The following is a 26,438-nucleotide window of genomic DNA, read 5'->3' on the forward strand; positions in this document are numbered from 1 at the left end:
CAATGACAGACCTGTCCCCACCAGAAATGTAGCCTAATGTTTTAGTGACAGACTTTCCCCACCAGTATTGTTCTTCATCCACAAGTATTGTGCTTTTATGGTGACAGACCTAGACTCGTTAATCAGATTTGTGCACCATAATTTGGGTAAAGTTCTGCTGGGGACCAGGTCTGTAAGTGACAGACCTGCACCTACAAATAACTATATGGTTGTGCTGTACAGTCCCGGACCTACATCCACCAGTATCGTACTGAATCGTACAGCTTGTGGGATATCGCCCCAGTGTAATTTGGTTGGAGAGATTTCAGGTTGCATCTTTGTAAGAATTTGTGAAGTGGATACAGGAACAAATGACCCTTCAGGCAGATCTACTAAAATGCTCCCCCACTCGTAATTCATGCCCACAAACCACAAGGGCAGCAGCTTTCAGATCTGGATAGAAAATAGGTGGCTTAGATGCAAATTTGGCATTCAAATTAGGTCTATGGGTATTTCTCTCTCTGCGAATGCACAAGCACAGAGAGGGCGGAGCTTATGGTGATCATGCCATCTGCCCTGTTCCTGCGAGGCAGAGTGTCTGGGGTTTACAGTTGCCTATAATGCAATCCTTGTAAAGGTAGAGCTCAGTCTGCTGCAGAACTTGAAAGTTTCAATGAGGTAAAATAAAGCATGAAATGTGTATCTTTCAGGTTACTGAGCTTTCATAGTAACATGGCCCAACCTGCCCATGCCGACCAAAATGTCCCAGCTGCCTGCTTTTGGCCCATCCTAAACTCACCCTATCCACGTATATACTTGTGTTCAAATAAAGTCTTGATCTTGAAACTATTCGATTTCCGGAGAGGAAGTTTGCCATCCCTACCCCAAGAATCCAGTCCCACAACAATAACTGTCTTTCATATTAAATTGCCTCATAACTAGAGTATTAAATGAGGATAAAAATATATGAAGGATAACTAAGCCACAACCTCAGCACTAAAAATGGATATGGCAAAGTCAACTTTGGAATGTCTTCTTCATTTAATTTAGACATACAGTTCAGTAAAAGGCCATTTTGGCCCACAAGTTAGCCCAACTTATACCCAATTAACCTACAAACCCAGGACATTTCCCCCAGGGAAAACCCACGCAGAAACAGGGAGAATGTACAAATTCCTTACAGAAAGTGAGGGATTCAAACCCCAGTCCCGGTCGTTGGCGCTGTAAAGGTGCTGCGTTAACCGCTACGCCAACCGTGCAACTCAATGCTGTCAAAACTGGGGAGAGCCATTCCAGATGTCAAACGACAAATTCCAATACAGCCAATGAGTCGGATCAAAACTTTGATAAGTAGTAGCAATACTACCTCGCTGAAGATTGCAGAATTACTACCCATTTCAACACATCAACTCAGGAATGGTGGCATAAGGAGACACCAAGAACACCCACTTCCTCAACTACAGTGGGGTTACCATGCAGGCAAGGGCCGAAGACCGGGATAAAACTGCGTTTTGCACCAGAGCCAATCTTCTGCAGCCAATTCGCTTTTTTCTTGCACAGTATCAAGAAACAGCTGCCAGCACTGAAGACCAGACAACATCCTGGCTGTCATCCCAACTTCCCAGAGCCTTTAGCCAACCTGTTACAACACTTGGCATCTACCCAACAATGTGGAAAAATGCCCAAGTGTGTCTTAGAAGAAACAGGACAAATCCTTTCTGGTTAATTACCACCCAATTAGTCTGCAGTCAATCATGTACAAAATGACAGAAGGGGTTGTCAACCATGCCCTCCAATTCCATTCATTTACCAATGACTCACAGAATATCAGTTGGACTCAACAGGACCACATGGAGTAAGGAACCTAATTGCAGAAGGAAGCTGACTATCCATGAGCACCAAGGCACCTTGGAGCCTTGGTAAAACTGAAGTCGATCAATGGCAAAACATTTCAGTGGTTGCAAGCATAACTCACAAAACAAAGATGTGGTTGTTGGGGTTCCATCATTGCAACTTCAGAATATCCCTGCAGGAATTCCTCAGGGCAGTTCCCAAAATCAACCATCTTCAACTCCTTCCTTCCATTACAAGGTTAGAAATGGGGAGGTTCCCTGACAATCGCACGAGGTTCAATTCTATCATGGCTCCTCTGCGAATGAACCAACCCATGTCTGAATGCAGCAAGTCCTGGACAACTTTCAGCCAAGGTCTGAGATGGTAGGCCACTTTTCACATCCCAGACATTAGCCACCTCCAACAGGACAGAACCTCGCCATCAGCTCTTTCCATTCAATCATATAGCACATGAACAGGTCCTTTTGGCTCATCTTGTTCGTGCTGACCATGATCCCATTCTAAGCCAATCCAATTTGTCTGTGCCAGACCCATAATCCACTACACCACTCCTATTCGACTATCTGTCCAAATGATCCAACTATCATTGAATGCCCACTATCATCATTCACCTGGACCAGCCAATTAAATATTCTGGCTACAAGAGCAGCTTATAGGCCAGGTAACCTGTGGCGAGTGCTTCATCTTCTGACACCCCAAAGCCTTTTCAAGGAACAAAGCAAGAGTTTAATAGAATGCTGTGACTGCCTGGATGAATGTAACTCCAGAACCATTCCAGCAGTGCAACAGCATCCAGGGCAAGGAATACCATTTGGTTGGTTCCAACTTCAGAACCTTCGTCGTGGGTACACTCTGGCTGTGGTGTTACACTTCACTTAGAATGCAATTCCTTGTCTAGGCTACACCAACAGCATCTCCACAACCACAAAGAAGCACAGGGGTAGTGGACGCCCAATAGATCACCACATGCACGACCCCCTCCCACCCACTACTCCAAATGCATAGCCATTCTTTCATTGCCAAATCCTGAAATAACAGCACAGTGGGAACACCACCAGAAGGCTCGCAACAGTTCAATAAAATGCTTCAACACCACCTTCTTAAGTGCAATTAGTGTTTGGCACAGTGACACCCATTCCCTAAAAAATGGAAAACCAGACATCCTGGAAATTCATTTCAAAAAGGAACAACTTTCATTGTAATATCACCTTCAAAGAGGTCAAAGTCCTGCAAGTCATCAGGCAATCGCTGAAGAACCTCTGCCAATTCTTCTTGATTTAGTTCCAGGTCATTTGGCATATCTGTGATCTCATTGGTGATGTCATCGGGGATTTCGTCGGCACTGAGTTCCGGAGTCGAAGAATCCCTGGAATTCAACAGAACAGTGGTCAGAGGTGTGCACAGACTCACTCCTCCTCAAAAAAATGAACCAAGCGTGATGCTCTGGCAGTGCAGCGCTCATCACCACTCTGATATCTTGTTCTCAGTTAGGGGCACAAGTCTCTGGGACAACAGTGGAACTCACAACCTGCTGACTATGAGACCACTCAGCTTTGACCAACACTAAAAATGGTGGAAACACAAGAAGTTAAAAACACAGAAATGCTGGATGAACTCAGCAGGCCCTGCAGCGTCCATGGGAGGCAAAGATCCATAACCGACGTTTCGGGATCAAGTCCTCCTTCCAGGTATGAGTAAAAAGCAGGTAGGTGCCTGAATAAAAAGGCTGGGGAGAAGGAAAGAAAGGGCATGGGGAGGATGGGCACAAGGTGATCACTGAATACGGATAGGAGGGCAGGAGAGGAAGGTGAGAATTGATCAGGGGAGGGGGTGGCTCTGTGAATGCGGAGCTGGAGGAATGGAGACAGAGGGAAGGGAAAGAGAGAGAGGGAGAATGAGAGGGAAGGAGAAATAGGAATAGATATGGATGGGCGCCTAACGGAAACTGGAGGTCATTGTTAATCTGACAGCGCATGAGACCATGGACAGACATGCGAAGCCACCCCTTCCCCCTGTCAATTATCACCATTTGCCTGTGACCTGTGCTCCCTCTGCCCTTCTCCCCCAGCCATTTAATTCAGCCACTTGCCTGCTTCTTACTCATTCCTTAAAAAAGGGCTCAATCCTGAAACATTGGTAATATATCTTTACCTCCATTGGATGCTGCGAGACCTGCTGAGATCCTCTAGCATCTCTGTGTTTTCACTACAATCACAGCATCTGCAGACTTTCGTGTTTCACTTGAAACACAAGAAGAGAAGATACTTGAATTTCGAATGAACAAAGAGGAGCTGGAGGGACTCAGTGGGGAAGGCAGCATTTCAGATTGGGACCCTTTGCCAAGGCTGCATGGGGAAGGACAGATAGCTGGCAGGAATGTGAGTGGGGGGGGGAAGGGCTGAGGAGGGGCAAAAAGATAATACGATAGATTTAATTTTTTTAAATTTAGAAAACAGAACAGTAACAGGCCATTTCAGCCCATGAGTCTGTGCCGCCCAATTAACCTACACTCCTGGTATGTTTCGAACAGTGGGAAGAAGCCGGAGCCCCCAAGGAAAACCCACGCAGACGCAGGGAGAACATACAAACTCCTCAGAGACAGCATGGGATTCGAACCCCAGTCCCGATTGCTATAAAGGTGTTGCGCTAACTGCTACACCGACCGTGCCGCCGCAAAGAAGGTGGGCAACATACAGAGACAGCTAATCTGAACATTACACTCCAGTTGCCCCAACAGCTAAAGGCTCATCTAGCGGGGTCACTTAAAGGATAGAGATGAGTTCCAGTTTCTCCTAGAGTTAATTTCCCAAGAAGTATCTCATGTGGCCTTGACTCCCAACTGTGATACCACTGGCATTGCCTGCAGCCAATCAGTCTGCCAACACAAGAATCCTTGCTTGCTTGTTGAGCTGCCATCTAAGGCAGGGAGACAACCCAATATCTGATGCAGTACAGCTTTTTTTTGCACAACCGATAAGTAGAACCTCTGCTTGGTCCACAGGAAAAATAAACTTAGGGTTGTACATGACGTCATGGGTGTACTCTGACCAGAGTTGCTTTGTCTGCCATACTGTAAACAGCACAATCAAACTTCAAGAAGCAACGTGATTTTTCTCAGAAGGAACAATAATGATGTACTAACACCCAGCAGTGCCACATCAGCTCCAATGATAGCAGAGAGTTTGTGCTTACCTGATATGCGAGGCCATGACTGATATGCCGAGACTGGAAGGCATGGTGAGATTGCCCTGGGGCACTGCTGGAGGAATGGGTTTCTGAGGCCGACGGGGACCTCTCCGCCGTTTCTTCTTGTGTTTTTTGGTAAGTGCTGGAGGCTTCGTTTTCTTCCTGGGCTTTCTCTGTTGCTGGACTTTCCTGTTGCTGTCACCTCGCAAGAAATCATCCTTGAAAGACAAATAGATCCACACGCTGAGACCGGGAACAAAGGTGGGAGGCACAGAGCCTGGTTCATGAGGGTGATTGCTAAATGTTCCACAGAGTAAGCAGAGCATAGGGGACAGAGAGAGAGACGGGAGGAGGCAGAGGGTGAGAAGGTGGATTGAGGAGGGGGGAGGGGCGAAGATTTCACGGCTGGCAGTATCAAAGGTACGAAAGGAGGAGGTTCGACAGAACGGACAGAAAGACAAAGCAATGTCCCTCTAAAACCAGAGGCAGCACATTATGGAAGTGTACAGGTAGCTGCAAACATTCTCCCTTGGGGGGGGGTGGGGGGTATCCAACTGAAATGTTGGGTTACACACAATGCAACACTTCTAACGTGGATGTCATTGTGCCATTAATTTTTCACCTTTGATAATAAAAATGATTTTAAAAGGATTGAAAGCATTGCATCTGAGAGGTATCCCAACTGGAAAATAGATTTACCTTTAATGCTTCATTTATCAGACAAATATATCAGCCAATTTGTGCTTGGCAGGATCCAACAAACGCTCGAGTTGATGAACCAATGGTTTTTGTAAAGACATATAATTCATTAAATTAAAAAATTTATACATACAGCATGGTAACAGGCCATTTCAGCCCATGAGCTCATGCTCATTAAACTATATCCCCGTACATTTTGAACAGCGGAAGGAAACCGAAGCCCCTGGGAAAAACTCACGCAGACACGGGGAGAACGTACAAACTCCTTACAGATGGCGCGGATTCAAACCCAGGTCCCAACCACTGGCACTGTAAAGGCGTTGAGCTCACTGCTACGCCAACTGTGCCGCCCTACAGGATGAAAGGAGCATTGACTATGAGAACCCATCGTTTTTCATGCATTATCACGAGGAACTCCAATCTATTCACGTGCCTCCTTAAAACATGAATTAGGGACTGGTCATTCATGCCACTCAATAAATTTCTGTGTTGAGAAGAAAATAACAGCAAATTGATGACCTTGCTGTTAAGAGTCATATAGCCTGGAAACAGAACATCCAGCCCAATCTGCCCATGCTGATCAAGATGGCCCACCTACACGTCCATCCTACCTGCCTGTGTTGGACCGTATCCCTCTGCAAATATTTAACTTGTATACCTATCCAAATATTTCTTAAACATTACAATAGTCCCTTCCTCAACCACCTCCTCCAGCTGATCATTCCATATATATGCCGGCCTTTGTGTAGAAACATTACCTGACTGGTTTCTATTAAATCTCTTCACCCCTCACCTTAAACCTATGTGCTCTGGTTCCCGATTCCCCAACTCTAGGCAAAAATGTCTGTGCATTAATCTGATCTATCCCTCACATGGTTTTGTACACCTCTATGAGATCACCCCTCATCCTCCTGCACTCCAAGGAATAAAACCTCAGCTTGCTCAACCTCCCCCTTTAAGCCCAGGCCCCGAGTCCTGGCAACATCTTTGTAAATCTCTGCATCATCTCCAGCTTGACCTTATCTTTCCTGCAGCACGGTGACCAAAACTGATACGATACTCCAATTATGGACTCACAAATATCCTATACAAATGCAACATGACCTCCCAACCTCTGTAATACTCTGAATGATGAAGACTAATGTCAACCTGTGACGCCACTTTCAAGGTACTCTGTACCTGTACTCGTAGATCCTTACATTCACTGTGTAGGTCCCACCCATACTGGACCTCCCAAAATGCAACACTGAACATTTCTCTGTATTAAATTCAATCAACAGGTGGTTGGCCACCTGCCCAATCAATCAAGATCTTGCTGCAACTTTATCCATTTATGTCATCGGTATAATAATTTTAGATTTAAGTCCATCCTACATGGGATTCTATCTTGAAATTGGTTAATTCATCTTCTGACATTTATTATTGCAATTTAAAGTAGAACATCAAGGTTACTTTTCCAAAGATCAATTGGCTAAATTTTATTCTAATTTCTAGTAAAAGTGTGATAGATGCAAGTCTGAAGAAAGTACATTATTTCATATGTTTTGGGCAGGCACCTTGCTTTCCAATTATTGGGAAAGTGTCGTCCACACCTTGTCTTTAGTTCTTAATGTTAATTTGACTCCTAATCATTTCTTGCCCTATTTGGAATAAGTAACTAGATGGCTACAATCCCATGTAGTTGCCATTGCTCTTCTTATTGCCAGAAGAGCTATACTTATGAGATGGAATGATGCTGTCCCTCCTACACATACTCTGCTTATCTGATGTGATGGCATGCTTGACTCTGGAAAAAATTAGATGCTCTACTAATGTAATGAACCTTAATTTTCTAAATTTGTGGTGTCCTTTCCTTAATTATTTTCAAAATTTATAAGATTGTGGGATCCCATTTTATGGTTTAGTTCTCCTTTCTTTCATGCATTAATGGAAGATGTATGTTTTTTTCATAACTTCATAAAGGAAGGGTTAGATTATTAGAATAGTTTTTGTTTTATATACATTTTGGGTTTTCCTTGTCTCTTTCATAGGTTGTTTACAGCTATTTGTTAATATATGTTTACTTTGTTAGAGAGAGAGAGAGAGAGAGAGAGAGAGAGAGAGAGATATGCTCAATAAAAATATTGGAAAGAGAGATTTAAGACCATCTATTTTGTAGCTGATACACTACGGAGTTGGAAAACTGTCATCCAATCGTTTCAGATGGGTTATTGATCCCTTCTTCATTAACATATTGGCACTAGAACCATAGAACAGTACAGGTCAGAAACAGGCCCTTCAGCCCATTTAGTCTGTGCTCAACTATTAATCTGCCAGTCCCAAGGACCTGCACCATATCCCTCCATATTCCTTCCAGCCACATAACAATCCAAATTTTTATTAAATGTCAAAATTGAGCACCTATTCACCACTTTAGCTGGCTGCTTGTTCCACACTATATCCAAGTAATTGATCATAATTCAAACTATGTGAACAAGGTGGCACATTACAATGGAAGTATTTTATAAATTTTGATGAATGATACTTGATCCAACAAGGACATTATTTTGCACTAATTCACAGGATGCTGCCCTCTCTCAATACCCTTGAATAACATTGGCTCGATCTTTACAGAGGGTAGTAAATGATTGGTTTCAGGATTAGCTGATGAGGAGATTTAGTCACCTGGGACTATACTCGCTGCAATTCAGGAACGTGAAATTTTGCAAAGGATAGAGGCAGGAAAGTTGTTTCTGCTGGTAGGTGAGACTAGAATTAGAGGACATAGTCTCAAGGCTCAGGGGAGTAGTCTTAGGATGAAGAGGGTGCAGAAAAGGTTGCTCCATTGAATATATATTAAGCCACAGTTAGATAGATGTTTGCATGGAGGGGAAGAGGGAAATGAAGGGTTGGGGGAAAGGCAGGTAAGCGGATCCGAGTCTACAGCCAGATCAGCCACTATCTTATTGAATGGCAGAGCAGGTTCAACGAGCCAGATAGCCGACCCCTGCTCATATTTCTCATGTTTTTATGTCAGATAGAGTGGGTAAAAGCAGCAGTTTTCCTTCCCTGAAGGCCATTTCTGAACCATTAGGGTTTTTATATAATCTGGTAATTCATGGCTGCTATCCTAATTTAATGATCACAATTAAGTTCTTCTGCTCCTCTGGTTTTGATCAGAATGTTGGGTAAAGCATGTGGAATGTGATGAGCGACTGAACCCCTCTGCTCCCATACCGCTAGATGGATGAGATGACTGCTTTGACAACTCTCAGCTCCAGTGCAGTCTGATGTCACAACCATTGAATCAAATTGTCAAGTTCATTCCACTGTGTTACACTTGCAGATGAACAGACACTCTGCTAAATTTCGGGCCCTTTAAGATGAGGCTCATAATCTGGAGATATTCAGTAGCAGCTTATAGGCTGCTTAAATTTAGTCGTACTATTACACAAGGTGATTCAGATTTTTAACCTTTTTCTGAACCATGGCCTTTTCTCTATCAGTGGGCACAGGCCTTGACTGCACAGTATCTATTCCCTGCTCCCAGGCAGAACAAAGTTACCCATCTGCTTCACCAGCCTTTCAAGCTCCAACAAAACTTCACCACTAGACAACATCCCCCTTCTCTCAGCTTTTCACAAAGATCACTCCGTCATTGGCTCTTTCCTCCCTGCCTCCCACTCACTGTTGTTTGGCCCTTTTTCCATGCAACCAAGGAAATGCAACTCATCCTTTCCTATTCTTGTAAAGCAAATAATTCACTGGCACTTCTTCCAATCTCATACACAGCTTCCAGTGTTCACAATGCGGTCTCCTCCACCTTGGAGAAACCAAACACAGATTGGGTAATCATTTTGTACTGCAATGCTCAGTCCGTAGAAGTTTCCTGTTGCATACCATTTTTAATTCACCACCCCTCTTCCACTCTGACCCTCCCCCCTTTCTCCATGGTCTCCTGAATGGTTATAAGACTCAATGCATGCTCAAGGAACAACACCTCAACTTCTGCCTGGGCCTGTAGCACCTTAAGACTTAATACCCAGTTCTTTGTCTTTCTATCTCTTCAGGAATCATTCCCACCTGCCAGAACCAAACCAGCAACAGTACCTTATCCCACCAGCCAGCTGTGTTCACTCTACCAGTGATTTGCTATTACCTCGACCCTCACCTGAAACATTAACTCTTTCCACAAGTGCTGCATGATCTACTTGGTTTTCCCATTTTCTATTTTTATCTTAAACACACAAATGTCTAGCCTGCAAATCCCCTCACCTTCCCATTAGCAACTCATTGCACAGACCTCAAAACCTAATGCGCCATTCGACCTTTTCAACTCATCTTATCACAACATAACACTCATGCTATGCCTTTGTTCCATGCATTTTTTTCCCCACCGCCTCCACCTCTCCTACTGAAATCCACTTTTATCTCTTTCCTAGTAAACACACAATATTGCTGGGGAAACTCAAAAGGTCCCTCAGCATCATGTATAACCAACAAAGTCATACATCTTTACCTCAATGAAGGGCTCAAGCCCGAAATGTTGGTTATGTATCTTAACCTTTGCTATTTGAGCTAAAGTTGCTATTTGGCTATTCCTCGCCTTGTTATACACTGTTTGACTTGCTGAGTTTTCTAGCATTATGTTTTTACTTCAATCGCGGTGTTGACTGTTTTGCTTTTCACAGCTGCTACCTGGCCTACTGGGTTCTTCCATTTTCTGCCTTTCTTCTGGATTTTGTGACCTCTGGTGGCCAGAACAACTCAAAACTCTTCCTACTGCTGCCCACTTTCCTCTGGGCCCTCGTGCGATTAGTTGACATCATTCGCCCTTAACAAATGGCCCAACTGCTCCCTTTGGCGTGGCAGTTTACCTTTCTTGATACAGTCCATCTTTTGTTCTTCTCCCCTAATGACCCCATTACACATTACCATCTCAAAGAAGAGGCAGCAAGAACCAAGATGTATTTGACAGCATTTTTCATCACCTTCAGGCATCTCTCCAGAGCCAATGAACTGAAACCATGAGTGTTATGCGGGAAATAGCATATTCACTCCATGAAAATCTCCTGATGCTATCCGTCAGCTTAATAAACATTCCGATGAGCCAGCACAGAAAGCCTCTTTGATCAATGTTAAATCCACACTGTGGGGACGATGACACTGCATACAAAGAAAAAAAAGGTTTCTGTTTCTACACCGCCATCCAACTGATTCACCTGAATAACATGTTTACCATTTTCTTTGCATGCTCCTCGCACAGTGGCGTCTGATGTGTGATGTCAAACACTGGAATGGAACACTGCTGTCCATCTGCGAATTTGGCTGTGCAGCTTGAGAATAGTTGCTGGGAGCGACTCAACAAGATATCTGAATCGTGCAAGGTCAAGGAAAGAGCATCAGCCTTGGACTGAAGTGCAGTGAATACCTGCTTAGAGGTGCAATGATCGAGTGATTCTTTAGCACTACAATTCATAGAAAATAAGCTTGATTTAAACATCAAAGCAATTAGTCCAAAATGGTGTACACACAAAAGTGCTGGAGAAACTGAGCAGGTCCTGCATTGTCCATAAAAGGTAAAGATATATAACCAACATTTTGGGCCTAAGCCCTTCATCAAGGTGTGAGAGGTAAAAGCAGGCTGGTGTCTGAATAAAAAGGCTGGGGGAGGAAGGAAGAAGGGTCAGGGAAGGAGCACAGGCCAATAGGCAAGAGGTCAAAGGTAGAGAATGGATAGGAGGGCAGGAGAGAAAAGGTGAGAATTGATTAGAGCAATGGAGTAACTCTGTGAGTGCAGAACTGGAGGAGAGGAGACAGAGGGATAGGGAAAGGGGGAAGATATGGGGAGAAGACAGGTAGGTGGAGTTAGGTCATAAATTAGATCAGCCATGATCTTATTGAATGGAGGAACAGGCTCGATGGGCCATTTTTGGCCTACTCCTGTTCCTACTTCCTATGTTCCTATGTAAGAGGTAAGAGGCTAATGTAAACAAGAGAATTCGATGTTAATACCATTTGGTTGGAGGTTCCCCAGACAGAATACGAGGTGATGTTCTTCCAATTTGCGGATGGTCTCAGTCAGTGCATGAAATCATGGGCAAACATATCGGCAAAGGAATGGGACAGGAAATTGAAATGGTTGACCACCAGGAGATCCCTGCTATCACAACAGACAGAGCAAAGGTGCTCAACAAAGCGATTTCCCTGTCTGTATGCAGTCTTTCTGATGTACAAAAGACCACAACAGGAGCATCAGTCGCAGCAGATGACCTGTGAAGATTCACAAGTGAAATGTTGCCTACGGTCACAGAGTACATCCCAAGGGGGTGATTGGTGGGGGAAGGGATGAGTGGATGAGGGAATCATGGAGGGAGCTGAGAGGGGAAGGCAGAGAGAGGAAGATGTGTCTGGGGATTGTTGCATCCAGGAGTGGAGGGGGCCAGGACAGATGTGTGGGAAATGGAGGTTGTCACACAAGAGCCAAGATGATTGTAGTAGAAGCGAAGCTACGGTTTTTGAAGGGGGATATCATGGATGATCTCGCATGGAAGACCTCATCCTGCAAGCATATGCAATGGAGATGTAGGAATTGTAGGAAAGGAATAGAATCCGTGCAGGGGTCAGGGTGTGAAGAAGTATAGTCAAGATAACCATGGGAGGTGGTGGGTTTGTACAAAATGTCTGTTGTAAATTTGTGTCCTGAGATGGAGAGTGTTGCTGGAGATGAAGCAAGTGAATTTGGGGTTGGGGTGGAGGTTGGCAGCAAATGGATAAACTTGACAAGCTCATTATGGGTGCAGGAGGCAGCAGCACCTTTGTAGACATCAATGTAGTGGAGGTAGACTTGAGGACCTTGGGGTTCAAACACATACATCCCTCAAGGTTGCCACACAGGTTGATAGGATAGTTCAGAAGGCCTACGGGATGCTGGGATTCATTAATGGGGGATTAAATTCAGGAGAAGAGAGGTCATGTTGCAACTCTACAGATCTCTGGTGAGACCAAGCTTAGAGTGCTGTGTTCAGTTCTAGTCACCTCATTATAGGAAGAATGTGGAAGCTATGGAGAGGGTACAGAGGAGATTTACCAGGATGTTGCCTGGATTGGGAAACAAGTCTTATGAGGCAAGGTTAGCAGAGCTGGGACTTTTCTCTTTGAAGCGTAAAAGGATGAGAGGAGACTCGATAGAGGTCTACAAGATTATGAGAGGCATAGATAGGGTGGACAGCCAGCACCCGTTTCCCAGGGCTAGAACAGCAAACACCAGAGGACATATATACAAAGTTAAGGGAGAAAGGTTTATGGGAGACATCAGGGGAATTTTTTTTAAACAGAGAATTGTGGGTGCCTAGAATACTATTCTGGGGTTGGTGATGGAGGCTGAAACATTGGGGGCATTTAAGAGAGTCTGAGACAGACACATGGATGAAAGAAAAATAGAGGGTTATGGGGTAGGGAAGGTTTAGTACTTTTTTAAGGAAGGAATATATCGGTCAGCACAACATCTAGGGCCGAAAGGCCTGTTCTGTGCTGTATTGTTCTACGCTCTATGTTGTCTGTTTTGGCATGTAGCATGGATTGTTCCACATAGCCAACAAAAAAGTAGGCATAGCTGGAGCCATACAGATACCCATGGTGACCCCTTTGACTTGGAGAAAGTGGGTTGAGTCAAAGGAGAAATTATTGAGGATGAGGACAAGTTCTATCAGGTGGAAGAGGGTGATGGGGGGTGGAGGAGGGGGTTGGTTGTGGGGACTGGTTGGGTCTATAATTGAGAAAGTGTTCAAAATGTTCAAAATTCATTAGGAGCACCATGAAGTGACTACCTTAAGGTTCGATGTTTTCTTGAGATGATCCTTTCCTTAAAGCTTTCTAAATCATGCCAACAAGGCGTAATACAGAATAGATGACAAGAGAATGTTTTCTTGTCATGTCTGAAGCTAACCTACAATAGGGGATTGGTAGCACAGTCATAATGTGCATCCATTCCAATTGGAGGTCACTAAACAGCATCATTTAGTAAGATTATACAGTTGGAAAATTTAAGCATGAATATGAATAGTAGACTACTATGCCCCTCACTCCTGTTTTTCATTCAACAAGGTCATGGCTGTATTTGGATCTTAACCTATACCACTGCCTAATATTTTATAACCTTGCCTCGGAAATCTAAGCATCTCACATTGCTTTTAGTGGGAGAATGTTCCACACTTCTAACTCTCTGGATGCAGCAGAAACTCTTCGCAGCCTTCCCGAATGGCCTGACCTGGACTTTCAAATCATGTCCCCTTCTGAACATAAAATTATTCCTCGTCTCTTCTATCAATTCCAGTCAAAATCCTACAAACCTCACTCAAATTGTGCCTTAATCTCAACAGTCCATGGAATCTGAATCTCATTTTATGATTTAATCACTACATAATCTAACCATATAACCACTTACAGCACAGAACAGGCCAGTTCGGCCCTACTAGTCCATGCAGTAACAAATCCCCACCCTCCTAGTCCCACTGACCAGCACCCGGTCCATACCCCTCCAGTCCTCTCCTCTCCATGTAACTATCCAGTCTATCCTTAAATGTAACCAATGATCCCGCCTCAACCACGTCTTCCGGAAGCTCATTCCACATCCCTACCACCCTTTGCGTAAAGAAATTTCCCCTCATGTTCCCCTTATAATTTTCCCCCTTCAATCTTAAACCATGCCCTCCAGTTTGAATCTTCCCCACTGGGACCCATGCAATATTCTGGTTAATCTGTGGTACACTCCTTCCAAAGGCAGTATATTCATTTTTTTATATATATGTGCTGTCCTATAAAAGAGACATTTATTAGAATATGACATAATAAGGTGGTTTATAGCTGTAGCAAAACTTCCCTTTAACATTCTTCTTATAAAGGTTAATGTTCCATTAGATTTTTGGTTACCTTTTGCAGATATTAACTGCATTTTTATAATATGTGCAAAATGACTCCCTTATCTTTTCATTTTGAGCTTTTCACCATTTATATCTGTACTACAGTGGCCCAAAATGCATGTTAGAACCCAACTGCCATAATTTTCCCTCCACTTATTTAATCTATAAGAATATCTGTCATTTTATGCTTTTGCCTGCACTACTTACTTTAACATCAATCTTTCCGACAAGGCAAAATTTAAATAACTAAGTGACAATTGGCAGCCACTTGCATAGCTGCATTAACACTATTCGTTTTGAATTACAAATTGTAATTAATCACTGCAAATAATTGAATTAATGGAGCAACCTAGCCAGCCAGAGCTTCAGATGTAATGAGGAAAGACAAGGAGAGAGTAAATCTTTCCTCCCTGTACATCAAAAGCAAGATACATTCAGAATGAAGGCAAACTAAGTGCATCCATATGTTCCATGCCTTCCAATCACTCTTAAAATATTCAAGATCAAAATGGGTACTGGCTGTCTGGAATGAGAGGCATCAATGCCAGATGAAGTTAGAACTGCTGCGAGGGGTTTTATCACCAGTCAACTGGACTTGCCTTTGTAGAGTGCCTTTCCTTGCCTTAAGACTTCCCAAAGAGCCAATGAGGCACTTTGTCTTTTAACTCCCATTGAAGAAATAACAGCCTATGTAAGGAGGAAGGATCCAATAACAGTTGCTGGTTGAGAGATAAACAGCGAGGATTAACTTCACTACTCTTCCAGAAATAAAGATCTTTTCCATGCACCCAAAGCTTGCCATCCTGTAGATGAAGTGTTATCTCTATCAGTGTGGAACACATTCAGAATAGTGCTGAAGTGTCAGCCTAACTCTTGTCTCTAGAACAAGGGTCTTGAAACCATATCCTTCTAAATCCAGGGTAAATGCACTCCTCACTAAGCCAACATCTGGCCCATCAATAACAATTCTAATAAACTAACATAACATTTTTGCTAAATTGAACTTTAGTTTTTAAACATATGAGAGAAGGTTCACTGAATTTTCTTTGACAAGGGTCTGTTTGGAAGACTACCTACCATGAAGTGGCAGTATTTACCTAAAGCAATCTGACATACCAACTTCCTCAGAAAGGGTAGATAAAACAGAGATTTAAAGTTACATTAGACAAAGTTAGTTCCCCCAGAAGGCGGGGGGGGGGGGGGGGGGGGTGAGGAGTGGGAAAGAATCCAATTAATTATTTGCTTAAATAAAATTGTAAATGAAATGATACATATACCACCACCGAAAGGAAAATAGAAGAAGAATGTGGGATTATTAAGAATGAATAGTGCGATAAAAGCAAGTCACCCTAAAGCTAATGTATTTTCATTGTATGAAAATAATTCTAATTGATGGAAATGTGAATGCACAAAGCAATCCGAATTAAAGCAGGAATATTTGGAACATTAAACAACAACAACAGATGTAATGATAACCTAGACCTGCCATTCTCAACCTTTTTTTGGCTATGACCCCCTTAGCACTCTGCTTGAAGTTTTGGGTCCCCTTCCCTGTGAAGCAGTCATTTTGGTTTCTTCCATACTTCTCTCCTACCGATAACAAAAAAAACCCAAAAAATATTTTATGATTTCAGTTCATGCCCACCACCTCCCCCAATGTTCTATGACCCCTAAGGTGGCCGTATGGTGTCCGTTGAGAATGGCTAACCCAGACAATTCTTTGATAGCAAGATGTCAAAGAGGATGCAGAATATATAATTATCATAACTTCTAAAACTTTTTAAATCTATAAATTTCACCACAGGATTTGAAGATAAATAACGTAAAAGCTCTGTTCAAAAAAAATGGAGGAATGCACAGGGTACTTTTAAACCACTCAAACTCTGAGAATCCACAATTGATGCATGGATTAAGAGCAAGTTGTTTTTGAAAATATTGGGACAGGTGAGAAAAATATAATTGATTTAAAATATTCAGATGTGTCACAGGAGAGATAAGAATTCAGGAATTTGTGACACCAAGCAATGTAGTAGAAGGAATGGCAAATTGGTTGATGCATTGGCTTCAAAGCATTATAGATAAAAGATGCCATGCAAATTTCAGAAAGGATAAAGAGATCAGTGCTAGGCGCAAATTTATTTTTGTTTTATAAATACGTTGAGATTATTCAAGGAAGCTGCATTATTTAGTCCCACAAGTAGAATTATAATGCTCTTGAAGAGGCCGGGGATAGTGGGCTGGACAGACAAGTTAGTATGGACAAGTGTGATTTTGGCAGGTGGAGTATAGCTAAAAGGTGAAAAGAAGAAGGAGGACAAATCCATAATACAAAGATATGTTAAGAAAGGATTAAGAAAAATAAATTGGATGGCTACATGGATAAGGTGGAATTGGAGGGATATTGGCCAAATGCAGGCAGGTAAGACCAGTGTGGGTGGGACATATGGGCAGGTTGGGCCGAAGGGCCTGTTTGGACACTGTGGGTATCAACGATTCTATGTGGAACACATAAAAGCAAAAGGGTCACGAGAAATCTGCACTAGTATCTCATTTGTAGTAGGGACTAAGTCATGGAAAATTGCAGCAGGAATACGAAACTAAGGAGGGGCTTGAGAAACTTCAGACACGATTAACGCTGCAGAAGAAAAACAACAATTAAGGGAGGCTTATAGCATCTAGTGAAGTTTGGAACTGGAAAAGATTATTCCGATTTGGGTATGAAATCATGAGAGATGCTGCTGGTGAACACCGAGAATTTTTTTTCAGAGCCGTCTATTCGACTCAGAGCAGTTGAGGCAAAGATCATTGTGGTTTAATGAGAAAGCATTCTCAGCAGACAAGATCTAGGGAAGAGAGTGCAATGATGAGGTTAGTTTTGGATTATCCCAATATATTACTGGCTCCATGCGTTCCTCTGCTTTCAGCTTGGACCAAATCCAAACAATCTTCTCAATTTTATGGTATGCTCAAACCATTTAACAAAACAAATGAAGGGAATTAATGATGCAGCAAATTCCTTGCACTTGTCTTCAGAGACCTGTTCCTGGCTTTTACAGTGTAAACTCGGTTCATCAGATAGAGAAAGGGAGACATTTAAGGATACGTTGAAAACAATGCCTGGTGTATGGAAGAGACATGTTGGGGCAATGGTGGCCCTTGATAGCTCCTGTACACAGTGCTGGTTCCACTACTCTGTAGTCTGGCTGCTTCATGCTGAAAAGAACACAACACTGAGATTAGTCAGCCCTTGACAAGTACCAATACTTAGGCCTGTCCTAAGGCAAGGCCCAACAAGAATTCCCACACACATGTGCGATGGATATCGGATATCGGAAGCAGACCTTCTCACTTCAGAATCCCAGACTGGTTCCATCAGGATTGAATGCTGAGGGAGATTTCAGCAGGCCTTTGGTATCCTTGTAATCCGTGGGTTGCCAGTTTGATTTGATTTGATTTGATTTGATTTAGACAGCATAGTAACAGCCCCTTCCAGCCCATGAGCCCATCCACCCAAATACACTAATTAACCAACAACCCCGGTACAATTTGAAGAGTGGGAAGAAACAGGAGCAAATCACCATCCCCAAGGAAGCATGCCAGGTGTCACAGAAAAACTTAAAAGAGGGAAGTGCAACATATAACATCTCCAAACACACACAATTTAAAGCAAATGAATGGAAAACCCTCTCAAGTCAAGTAATTAGTTATATCTGATTGATAATCCATAGTTGTTTATACTGAAAGGCAGAAGATGCCATCACAAATATACTGTAGCTTTAGTACCACATTCCACCCCATCCTCGACCCCATCTAAAAATCAGAAAAAATACATGTCACACAACCTGCATTCGTCAGTGTTTCAGACCCAAACCACTCTTGAGTTCAGCAACAGTAGTTTACACACAGTGAGGTCCCAAAATGGGAAGGATCCCCATGGCCAGTAAGTCTACTTTCAGAGGTCTGAGTTGCAGGGATATGAGCTAGGTCACTTGGAGAATTCTTCAACATCCACCAAGTGATGCTCAACTGTGATTCACACCATTTCCTTCCACTCCAGGCGTTTCTTCCCCCAGTGCTGTCACTAGTCTGTCTATTTCCTTTTCCACACTAGAGTAAAAGCTGGGAAACGCTATTAATCTGAAAAGCTCTCTATTATTCTCAGCACTGCGATCCTTTACGTGCATCACTGAAGATTCAGGCAACTGTTTGCAGTTCAACTATCCAATGAAAACAGTTGCCCTCCCCAAGTTGCCTTTCAACTAATTTCTGAGTCCCCATTTCAAAGTCACGTCTAACTGACTCTATTTCCAGCAAGCAGTCATTTCAAGTCTGGATGGGAAGCCAAAGAGAAAGAGGGTGGGGGCTGTGGCTAGCTGGAGAAGGGTGGATTGATGAGGATGAGTGACTAGGGAGGGAAAAAGTAATGGGAGCCTGGGGGTGGAGGAGCTTTAGGGGAAGGGAGTTTCACAGTAGGGGACTGGGAGGAAGGGTTAGTGCAAGAGATCTTGGAGGGATTGATGGGTAAAAGAGGAGGTTAAGGGAGGCAGATCAGGGAGGGAGAGAGGGGATGCACTTCTGAACACAGGTGTGACATTGAGCCAAAAGATTGTGTGTGCATGCCCGTTGCAGCGACTTGCGTCAATAAAGTAGTCGCTTGGAGGCTTAGTGAGGCATTTGTCTGCGACGCGTTTCTTGAATAAATCGGTAACGAAATCCAAATGAATTTTCTTAGTTTTCATTAAACAAACACAAAAAGGTTAATGTCTGTAATAAACAAGTAATGTTCCAACATGTAACATTCTGTATAACGGTCCATGTAACGTAACATGGAGCATAACGGTCAATAGAAATTATCAACGCCTAACTCACCCTCCTTGGATTGCCAACGGCCAAATTGCGCTAGCGAACCTCCTTTCCAGTGTGTGCAAAACTCCCTGCGCATGCTTACTGAAGGACACGCTGGCCCTAGATCAAAACTACTCTTTGCCAGGGACAAGCTGAGTGTGCGTGTGTCACCACTCCATAGTGCATGTGTACTGGTGGACACACCGGGACCGGTTGAAGCCGCCGCTGCCAGGCCCGAGCCAACTGCGCACGCACCACCTTGCTCCTGTTCCATAAATGGTGCCGGCACTTGCGTGTATGGCCAATGGAAGAGACCTACCTACAGATCCCGAGACCCCGCCGGCGCCAGTGGCCACAAAAGGTAAGAAAATTAGCCTATGGCTCTTACACCCATGTCTGAACATGTGCTGTGCTCCTGGTCTCTAATGGTTGAAAACTTTCTCCCACCCTCAGGACAGCATGGGAGGTGATGCACAACAGCCACCTTGTGTTAAGTGACATCATGCACAACCTAGTTCCATTTCTCAAAAAGTTAAAATGGAAGCAAAACATCCTCCAACCCCACACACTGCCCAAGAAGACAAAAAAAAACAAAACTAATTTCACCTTTGGAGCTTTTGTGAAGTAGGCCTTTGCCTTCTGGTTATGGAACTTGTTTCCAGAAAATAGAAACATTTTCATGATAAACTTCCCTTGAATTCCCACTTCTGTTTTGAAGCTTTCCATCTAGATGAAGTTCTTCATCCCTGGTACTTTCCAGTAAACTTCCTTTGCATCCTTCCTCAAGCGTGGTGCCCAGAATTAGTCAACAATCACTACACACCGCTCTTTTCTCAAATGAGCTTGTGTTTAATTCTTTATTGTTCTCTTTTGGAATCCTGACTTAAGACATCCCTGCAGTCAATCCCTCACTCAGCTGACTGGAACTTGTCCAATTGGCGAATGTGCCTCCCTGCTACAATGCCACAGCTTTCTGTTTCTTCCACTGAGTTAAAACCTCTGGGTTTTCACTCTGTCTCACTGCCATCCTCCAGATCCTCTCCTCTTCCCCCAGCTCCACCGCTGCATGTTTCAGTGCTTTCACAGTTACAGTCTGTCTCCTCCATCTGGAATGTGCTAACCACAGAATTTCCACCACAAGGATGCCTGGGTTTAACTGGCTATTCCACTGAAGTGATATGATATATCCCTGATCTCCCTATATTTTTCATTTACAGGCATCTGCCTTTTTCCCACTAAAAACAGAGATTCTGCCAAAAAGTGTTACTATTTTTTGGTCAAGCATTCCACTTGTGATCATTTGTCATTCTGTTCTAGAGTTAATTCAAATGGAAGATAAAGAGATGCTTCAATCTGCTTTCTGTTACTACTTCAAAAGCTACAGGAATGTTGAGAACCTCTATTAGTGAGCTATCACTCAATGTTCATCATGTCTTTTACTTATTTACACAAATTGTTATTACACATTCATGAACATTTGCTGATCCCTTTCATTGGCTCTGGGCTCTCTCTCTAAAGTATTACTTCACCCTGCGCTCAAACTTGGGGCTATTCAATATCTTCTAATGATTCATCATCACATCCTTGCTGATATATTCTTTTCACACCATGGGCGAGCAATGACCCTACTTGGACCTGGGTGAAATTCCCAGGAAGGCAGCACCTCCTGGCCCAAATTCCCTGGAATTTGCCTTCCCCGGTAATCTGGAGGGGAGGGCAATGACACATTATGCACTCAGAGGAGTAAGAGTTCTCAGGATCTTGGAATTGGACCTTTATGTCACTTCCCACTGTTCATTCAAACTGACCATCACTGATATGCGAGCTGGATATGGAGTGTTTATTTCATTATCACGTTAACACGTGTCTTTAAAGGATTTCTTTACCCAGTTCTCCAATCGGCAATGTATGAGATTCAGATTTGGTGATATGGTCCAAATGTTCCCATCCTCCACCCGCTTCGGCACGTCGCGATAGCAGTACAATGTGGGATCCATGGCTGACTTTGTTACCCATAATCCCTCACGCAGCTGGAACCGCTCTGGGAAATGCAGAGTGGTTCCAGCTGCATGGGGGGATTATGGGTAACGAGGACGGCTATTGATACCGCATTGAGCCGCCGCCGCAAGGTGCCTTAGCGGCCCCGAAATGGCTCGCTACTGTCAGGATTTCTGTCGTATGATTCGTTATTTTAATCACGTATGTGACATAGTGTGTTAAGGGCTGATGTCACGACGCTTCCCCTGCCATTTGCCAATTCAAACCACAGGAGAGAGGTAGGGCCGCGGATCCAAGTAATTTTCCATGGCCGACATTTTCACACTGCCAGTTCACGGGAGGGTTCCCAGGAAAATTTCCCAGAAATTCCCATTTTACATGGCAGCGTGGAAAGGCCTACTGTCTGTGTTCGGCCTCATTGAATAGAGTTTCTCTCTGTGAATACCACCACTTCAAGACAAAGTATAACAGCAAACATACCAATACATTCAACAACTCATAAGAGTTATATATCCAGAGTATCAAAAAAGCTAAAGTTCTTTAATTTAATTTCCTTTTAAAGCTTGATTAGTGAAGAAGGATTAAACTAACTATGATGTACAATTTCCGAGTGGATCTGTCAACTATTACTTCCTTAATTTGGGGGAATTTTGAAATCCTGTGTAAGCACATCTGCATATCTGACAGTTTTAGTCACTTTTCTCCTTACTGGACTGCACATTTCTGCAGTTTCCCAGCAGTTGAGCTCAGAAATCCACCTGCTGAACCTCCACCAAGTTAAAGTCGGCAGAAGTTCAGCAACTTAATTTATTTAAATGGAAAGGCACAACTGTGAGGCAGATTCGCAGTTACAGACAATTTATATCCTTTGAGTTAATTGAGTTAATTTAATTGTTGTTAATTTTTTAAATGCTTTCTAGTGTTTTAAGTCATTTACTTTTAATACCATATTTCATTTTTAATAGTTTTTTAATGTTTGCAAATGTCAAGGATAGTCACGAGCTCAAGATTTTCAACAGCTGGTTTGCCTGGGGACAAGGCTAACCAACTGTCATGCATTCCTGTGTGAATGGGATTTGACAAGGCCCTATGCTGCTCGGGGGCTGAACTGTTCAGTGTGAATGCGGGAGGGACTTTCTCATGATTTGTTAAAAAGCAACGAAGAATATAGATTTAACAGTGACCCAGGTCAGTCTTGGCTAGATTGAGAAAATGCCCAATTCATCTCTAATCCTGATCCTAATCGAGACACCTGTAGTTCAGCAGAATTAGCTTTGGACCTCAGAGACCATTCCCTCTAAGAATTAAGTCTCAATGTCTCTGCACTGACCTTGACCCACTGCATTTAAAGCAGTTGAATACAGCAGGCTTCTAAACATTACACAAACTACAGTAGCTCCTGATTTCCCTTCTTGTGTTAAGCAGGCTAAATTTACACCAAAGACATACTGACAAGAAGTTCCATAAGCTTAATGAACTGCAAATCACTGCAAAACATCGAATCATTTCAACCTCAACTTCACCCAACTAAATGATGAATTAAAACCTTTGGTTGGACATGGGTCCCATGAAAAAAAATATGAATGCCTTTAGGTGGCTATTTCCCATGGAAGGAATTCAGCAATCATAATGGTCCATGCCAAGTGTTCAATGCTACTGTTTTCATGCAACACTGCACCCACCAACACTGTAGTCTCTAGGTAGAAACAAGGAAAGAGGATCTGATTATTGTTCGCAGAACAGAGACAATATCAATGGAGTAAAAGTTTGAAAATATTTTGTGAAGGATGTTGGAATATACAGGTTTACTAATTATCTTCCATTCCAGGAACTTCCCCAGGATCACTGGGGTCTACCTACCCCACCACACACCACTCCACTCCACCCCCCCCTCCCCAACTATTGATGTGATTTATCAGGATCGTTGTCTGAAGAGTGCATGCAAAAATCATTGAGGATCCTTTTTGCCCCGCACATAGCATCTTTCAGCTACTGCCAACAGGAAAGAGATACAGGAATATCAGAGCCAGACCACCAGGCCAAGAAACAGCTTAGAACAGAGAACACTACAGAGCAGTAGAGGCCTCTCAGATTTATTGTCAGAGAATATACATGACATCCCTGAGATTCCTTTATCCTGCTGGTGCAGCAGAATTACCACTTATTGGTAGTGCAAAAAATAAACTGCACACAGCGTAAAACGTGCAAACAAATAAAAGAACAGATAATGAATGTAAACAAACTGACTATGCAATACAAAGAGAACAAAGAAAGTCAAAAAAGTGCACAAGATTCCTTAAATGAGTCTCTGAGTGAGTCTGTTGTTGTGGTATCTGATGGTGGAGGGGTAGCAGCTGTTCCTGAACCTGGTGGTACCAGTCTTGTGGCCCCTAGACCTCTTTCCTGATGGCAGCAGGGAGAACAGAGCGTGTGCTGGGTGGTGTGGGTCTTTGATGATTGATGCTGCTGTCCGATGGCAGCATTCCCTGTAGATGAACTCAAGAGTGGGGATGGATTTGCCTGTGATGTCCTGGACTGTATCCATTACCTATTGGAGGGCTTCAACTCAGGGGTACTGGAGTTCCCCTACCAGACCGTGATCCAGTCAGTCAGCACACTTTCCACCAGACCTCTGTAGAAATTTGCTAGGGTTTCTGACGTCTTACCAAACCTCCGCCATCTCCTGAGAAAGTAGAGGCACTGACGTGCTTTCTTCATTGGTGTGTTGGGTCTAGGAAAGATCCTCTGAGATAGTGACTCCCAAGAATCTAAATTTGCTCACTCTCTCCACCTCTAATTCCCCAATGATCATTAGATCGTACACCTTTGGCTCTCCCTTCCTGAAGTCAACAATCAGCTCCTTGGTTTTGGTGACATTGAGTGTGAGGTTGTTGTTGGTGCACCATTCAGCCAAGTTTCCAATCTCCCTCCTGTATGCTGACTCATCCCTTCTTTTATACAACCCACTACCATGGTATCGTCAGCAAATTTGTAGATGGCATTTTGTCATTCTGAGCTACATAATTGTAGGTGTAAAATGAGTAGAGCAGGGGGCTAAGAACACAGCCCTGTGGTGCTCCGGTACTGATGGAGATCATGGAGGAGAAGTTCTTACCAATCTCCACTAGTTGTGGTTTTGAGGTGAAAAAATGTATGATCCAATTACACAGTGGGGTGTTAACTCCCAAGTCTTGGAGGTTGCTGATCAGGTTTGAGTGGATGAGGGTGTTGAATGCCAAAATGTTGTTGACAGAGAACATCCTGATGTATGTTTCTTTGCTGTTCAGGTGTTCCAGGGCTTCGATATTGTGCCGACCCACATATTCCTTAAAACCCTCTATTTTCCTTCCATCTATGTGCCTGTCTGGGAGTCTCTTAAATGCCCCTGTTTCAGCCTCCACCACCATCCCTGGCAAGGCATTCCAGACACCCACAACTCTCTGCATTAAAAAAAAACTTACCCCTGATGCCTCCCCTCAACTTTCCTCCCTTCACTTCATACTCATATATTCTTGTGTTTGTTATTTCTGCCCTGTGAAACAGGTGCTGGCTGTCCACCCTATCTGTGCCTCTCATAATCTCGTAGACCTCTATTAAGTCTCCTCTCATCCTTCTAGACTTCCAAAGAAAAAAGTCCCAGCTCTGCTAACATTGCCTCGTAAGACTTATTTTCCAATCCAGGTAACATCCTGATAAATCACCTCTACACCATCTCCATGGCTTCCACACCCTTCCTGTAATGAGTTAACCAGAACTGAACACAATACTCTAAGTGGGGTCTCCAGAGATTTGTAAAGATGCAACATGATCTCTCTACTTTTGAACTTCATCACCCATTACTAAATCCCAGCATCCCAGAGGCCTTCTTAACTATACTATCAACCTGTGCAGCGACCTTGAGGGATGTATGGATTTGAACCCCAAGGTCCCTCTGTTCATCCTCACTCCTAAGTAACCAGCCATTAACCCTGTACTCAGCCTTCTGGTTTGTCCTTCCAAAATGCATCACCTCACACTTATCCAGATTGAAATCCATTTGCCACATTTCCTCCCAACTCTTCATCCTGTCTATATCCTCTTGTAACCTTTGACAACTCCTCTAATTTTCATGTCAACCGCAAACTTACTGACCCATCCTTCAGCCTCTTCATCCAGGTCATTTATAAATATCATAAAGAGCAAAGGTCCCAGAGCAGATCCTTGTGACACTCCCCTAGTCACCAACCTCCAGGCAGAATACTTTCCTTCCACTACTACTCTTTGCTTTCTTCCTACAAGCCAATATTTTATCCACACAGCCAAGTTTCCTTGAATCCCATGCCTCAAGACTTTCTGAACAAGTCTCTCATATGGGATCTTGTCAAATGCCTTACTAAAATCCATGTAGACCAAATCTACTGCCCTACCCTCATCAATTTCTTTCACTACCTCCTCAAAAATCTCAATTAGGCTTCTGAGGCACAACCTTTCCTTCACAAAGCCATGCTGACTATCTTTGAGTAGACTGCACTTCTCCAAATGATCATAGATCCTATCCTTCAGAATCCTCTCCAATAGTTTCCACACCACTGACGTAAGAATCACCACTCTGTAATTCCCAGGATTCTCCCTATTACCTTTCTTAAACAGGGGATTACATTTGCAAGTCTCCAATCCTCTGGCACCTCCTCTGCAGCCAAAGAGGACTCAAGGATCATAGCTACTGCCCCAGCCATCTCTTCCCTCACTTCCCACAGCAACCTGGGCATATTGTGTCCGGCCCCAGGGACCTATCAATCTTAATGCTTTTAAGAAGATCCAACAATTCCTCTTCCTTAATCTCCATATTGTCTAGTGCACAGGCCTGTTCAATTTTGACTTCACTGTGATCTATGACCTTTTCTATTGTGAATACTGAAGCAATGAGATAGACAACAGACTCGCCAAGGCAAATAGCGCCTTTGGAAGACTACACAAAAGAGTCTGGAAAAACAACCA

The 26,438-nt window shown here is 43.3% G+C and overlaps 1 protein-coding gene across 3 annotated transcripts in view; it reads right to left on the bottom strand.

Moving 5' to 3' along the window:
- Positions 1-26,438, bottom strand: part of LOC138761580 (INO80 complex subunit D-like) — a 186,804-nt gene that overhangs the window by 12,228 nt on the left and 148,138 nt on the right. For all 3 annotated transcript variants that reach the window (XM_069933914.1, XM_069933916.1, XM_069933915.1), the window contains 4 exons: positions 17,722-17,831; positions 10,937-11,070; positions 5,026-5,237; positions 3,042-3,199 (listed from right to left, as the gene is read on the bottom strand). In XM_069933914.1, the coding sequence (XP_069790015.1) occupies positions 3,042-3,199; positions 5,026-5,237; positions 10,937-11,070; positions 17,722-17,831 (614 nt within the window). The remainder of the gene's footprint in view (positions 1-3,041; positions 3,200-5,025; positions 5,238-10,936; positions 11,071-17,721; positions 17,832-26,438) is intronic.

Source organism: Narcine bancroftii, chromosome 4 (assembly GCF_036971445.1).
Source record: "Narcine bancroftii isolate sNarBan1 chromosome 4, sNarBan1.hap1, whole genome shotgun sequence".
NCBI lineage: Eukaryota > Metazoa > Chordata > Chondrichthyes > Torpediniformes > Narcinidae > Narcine > Narcine bancroftii.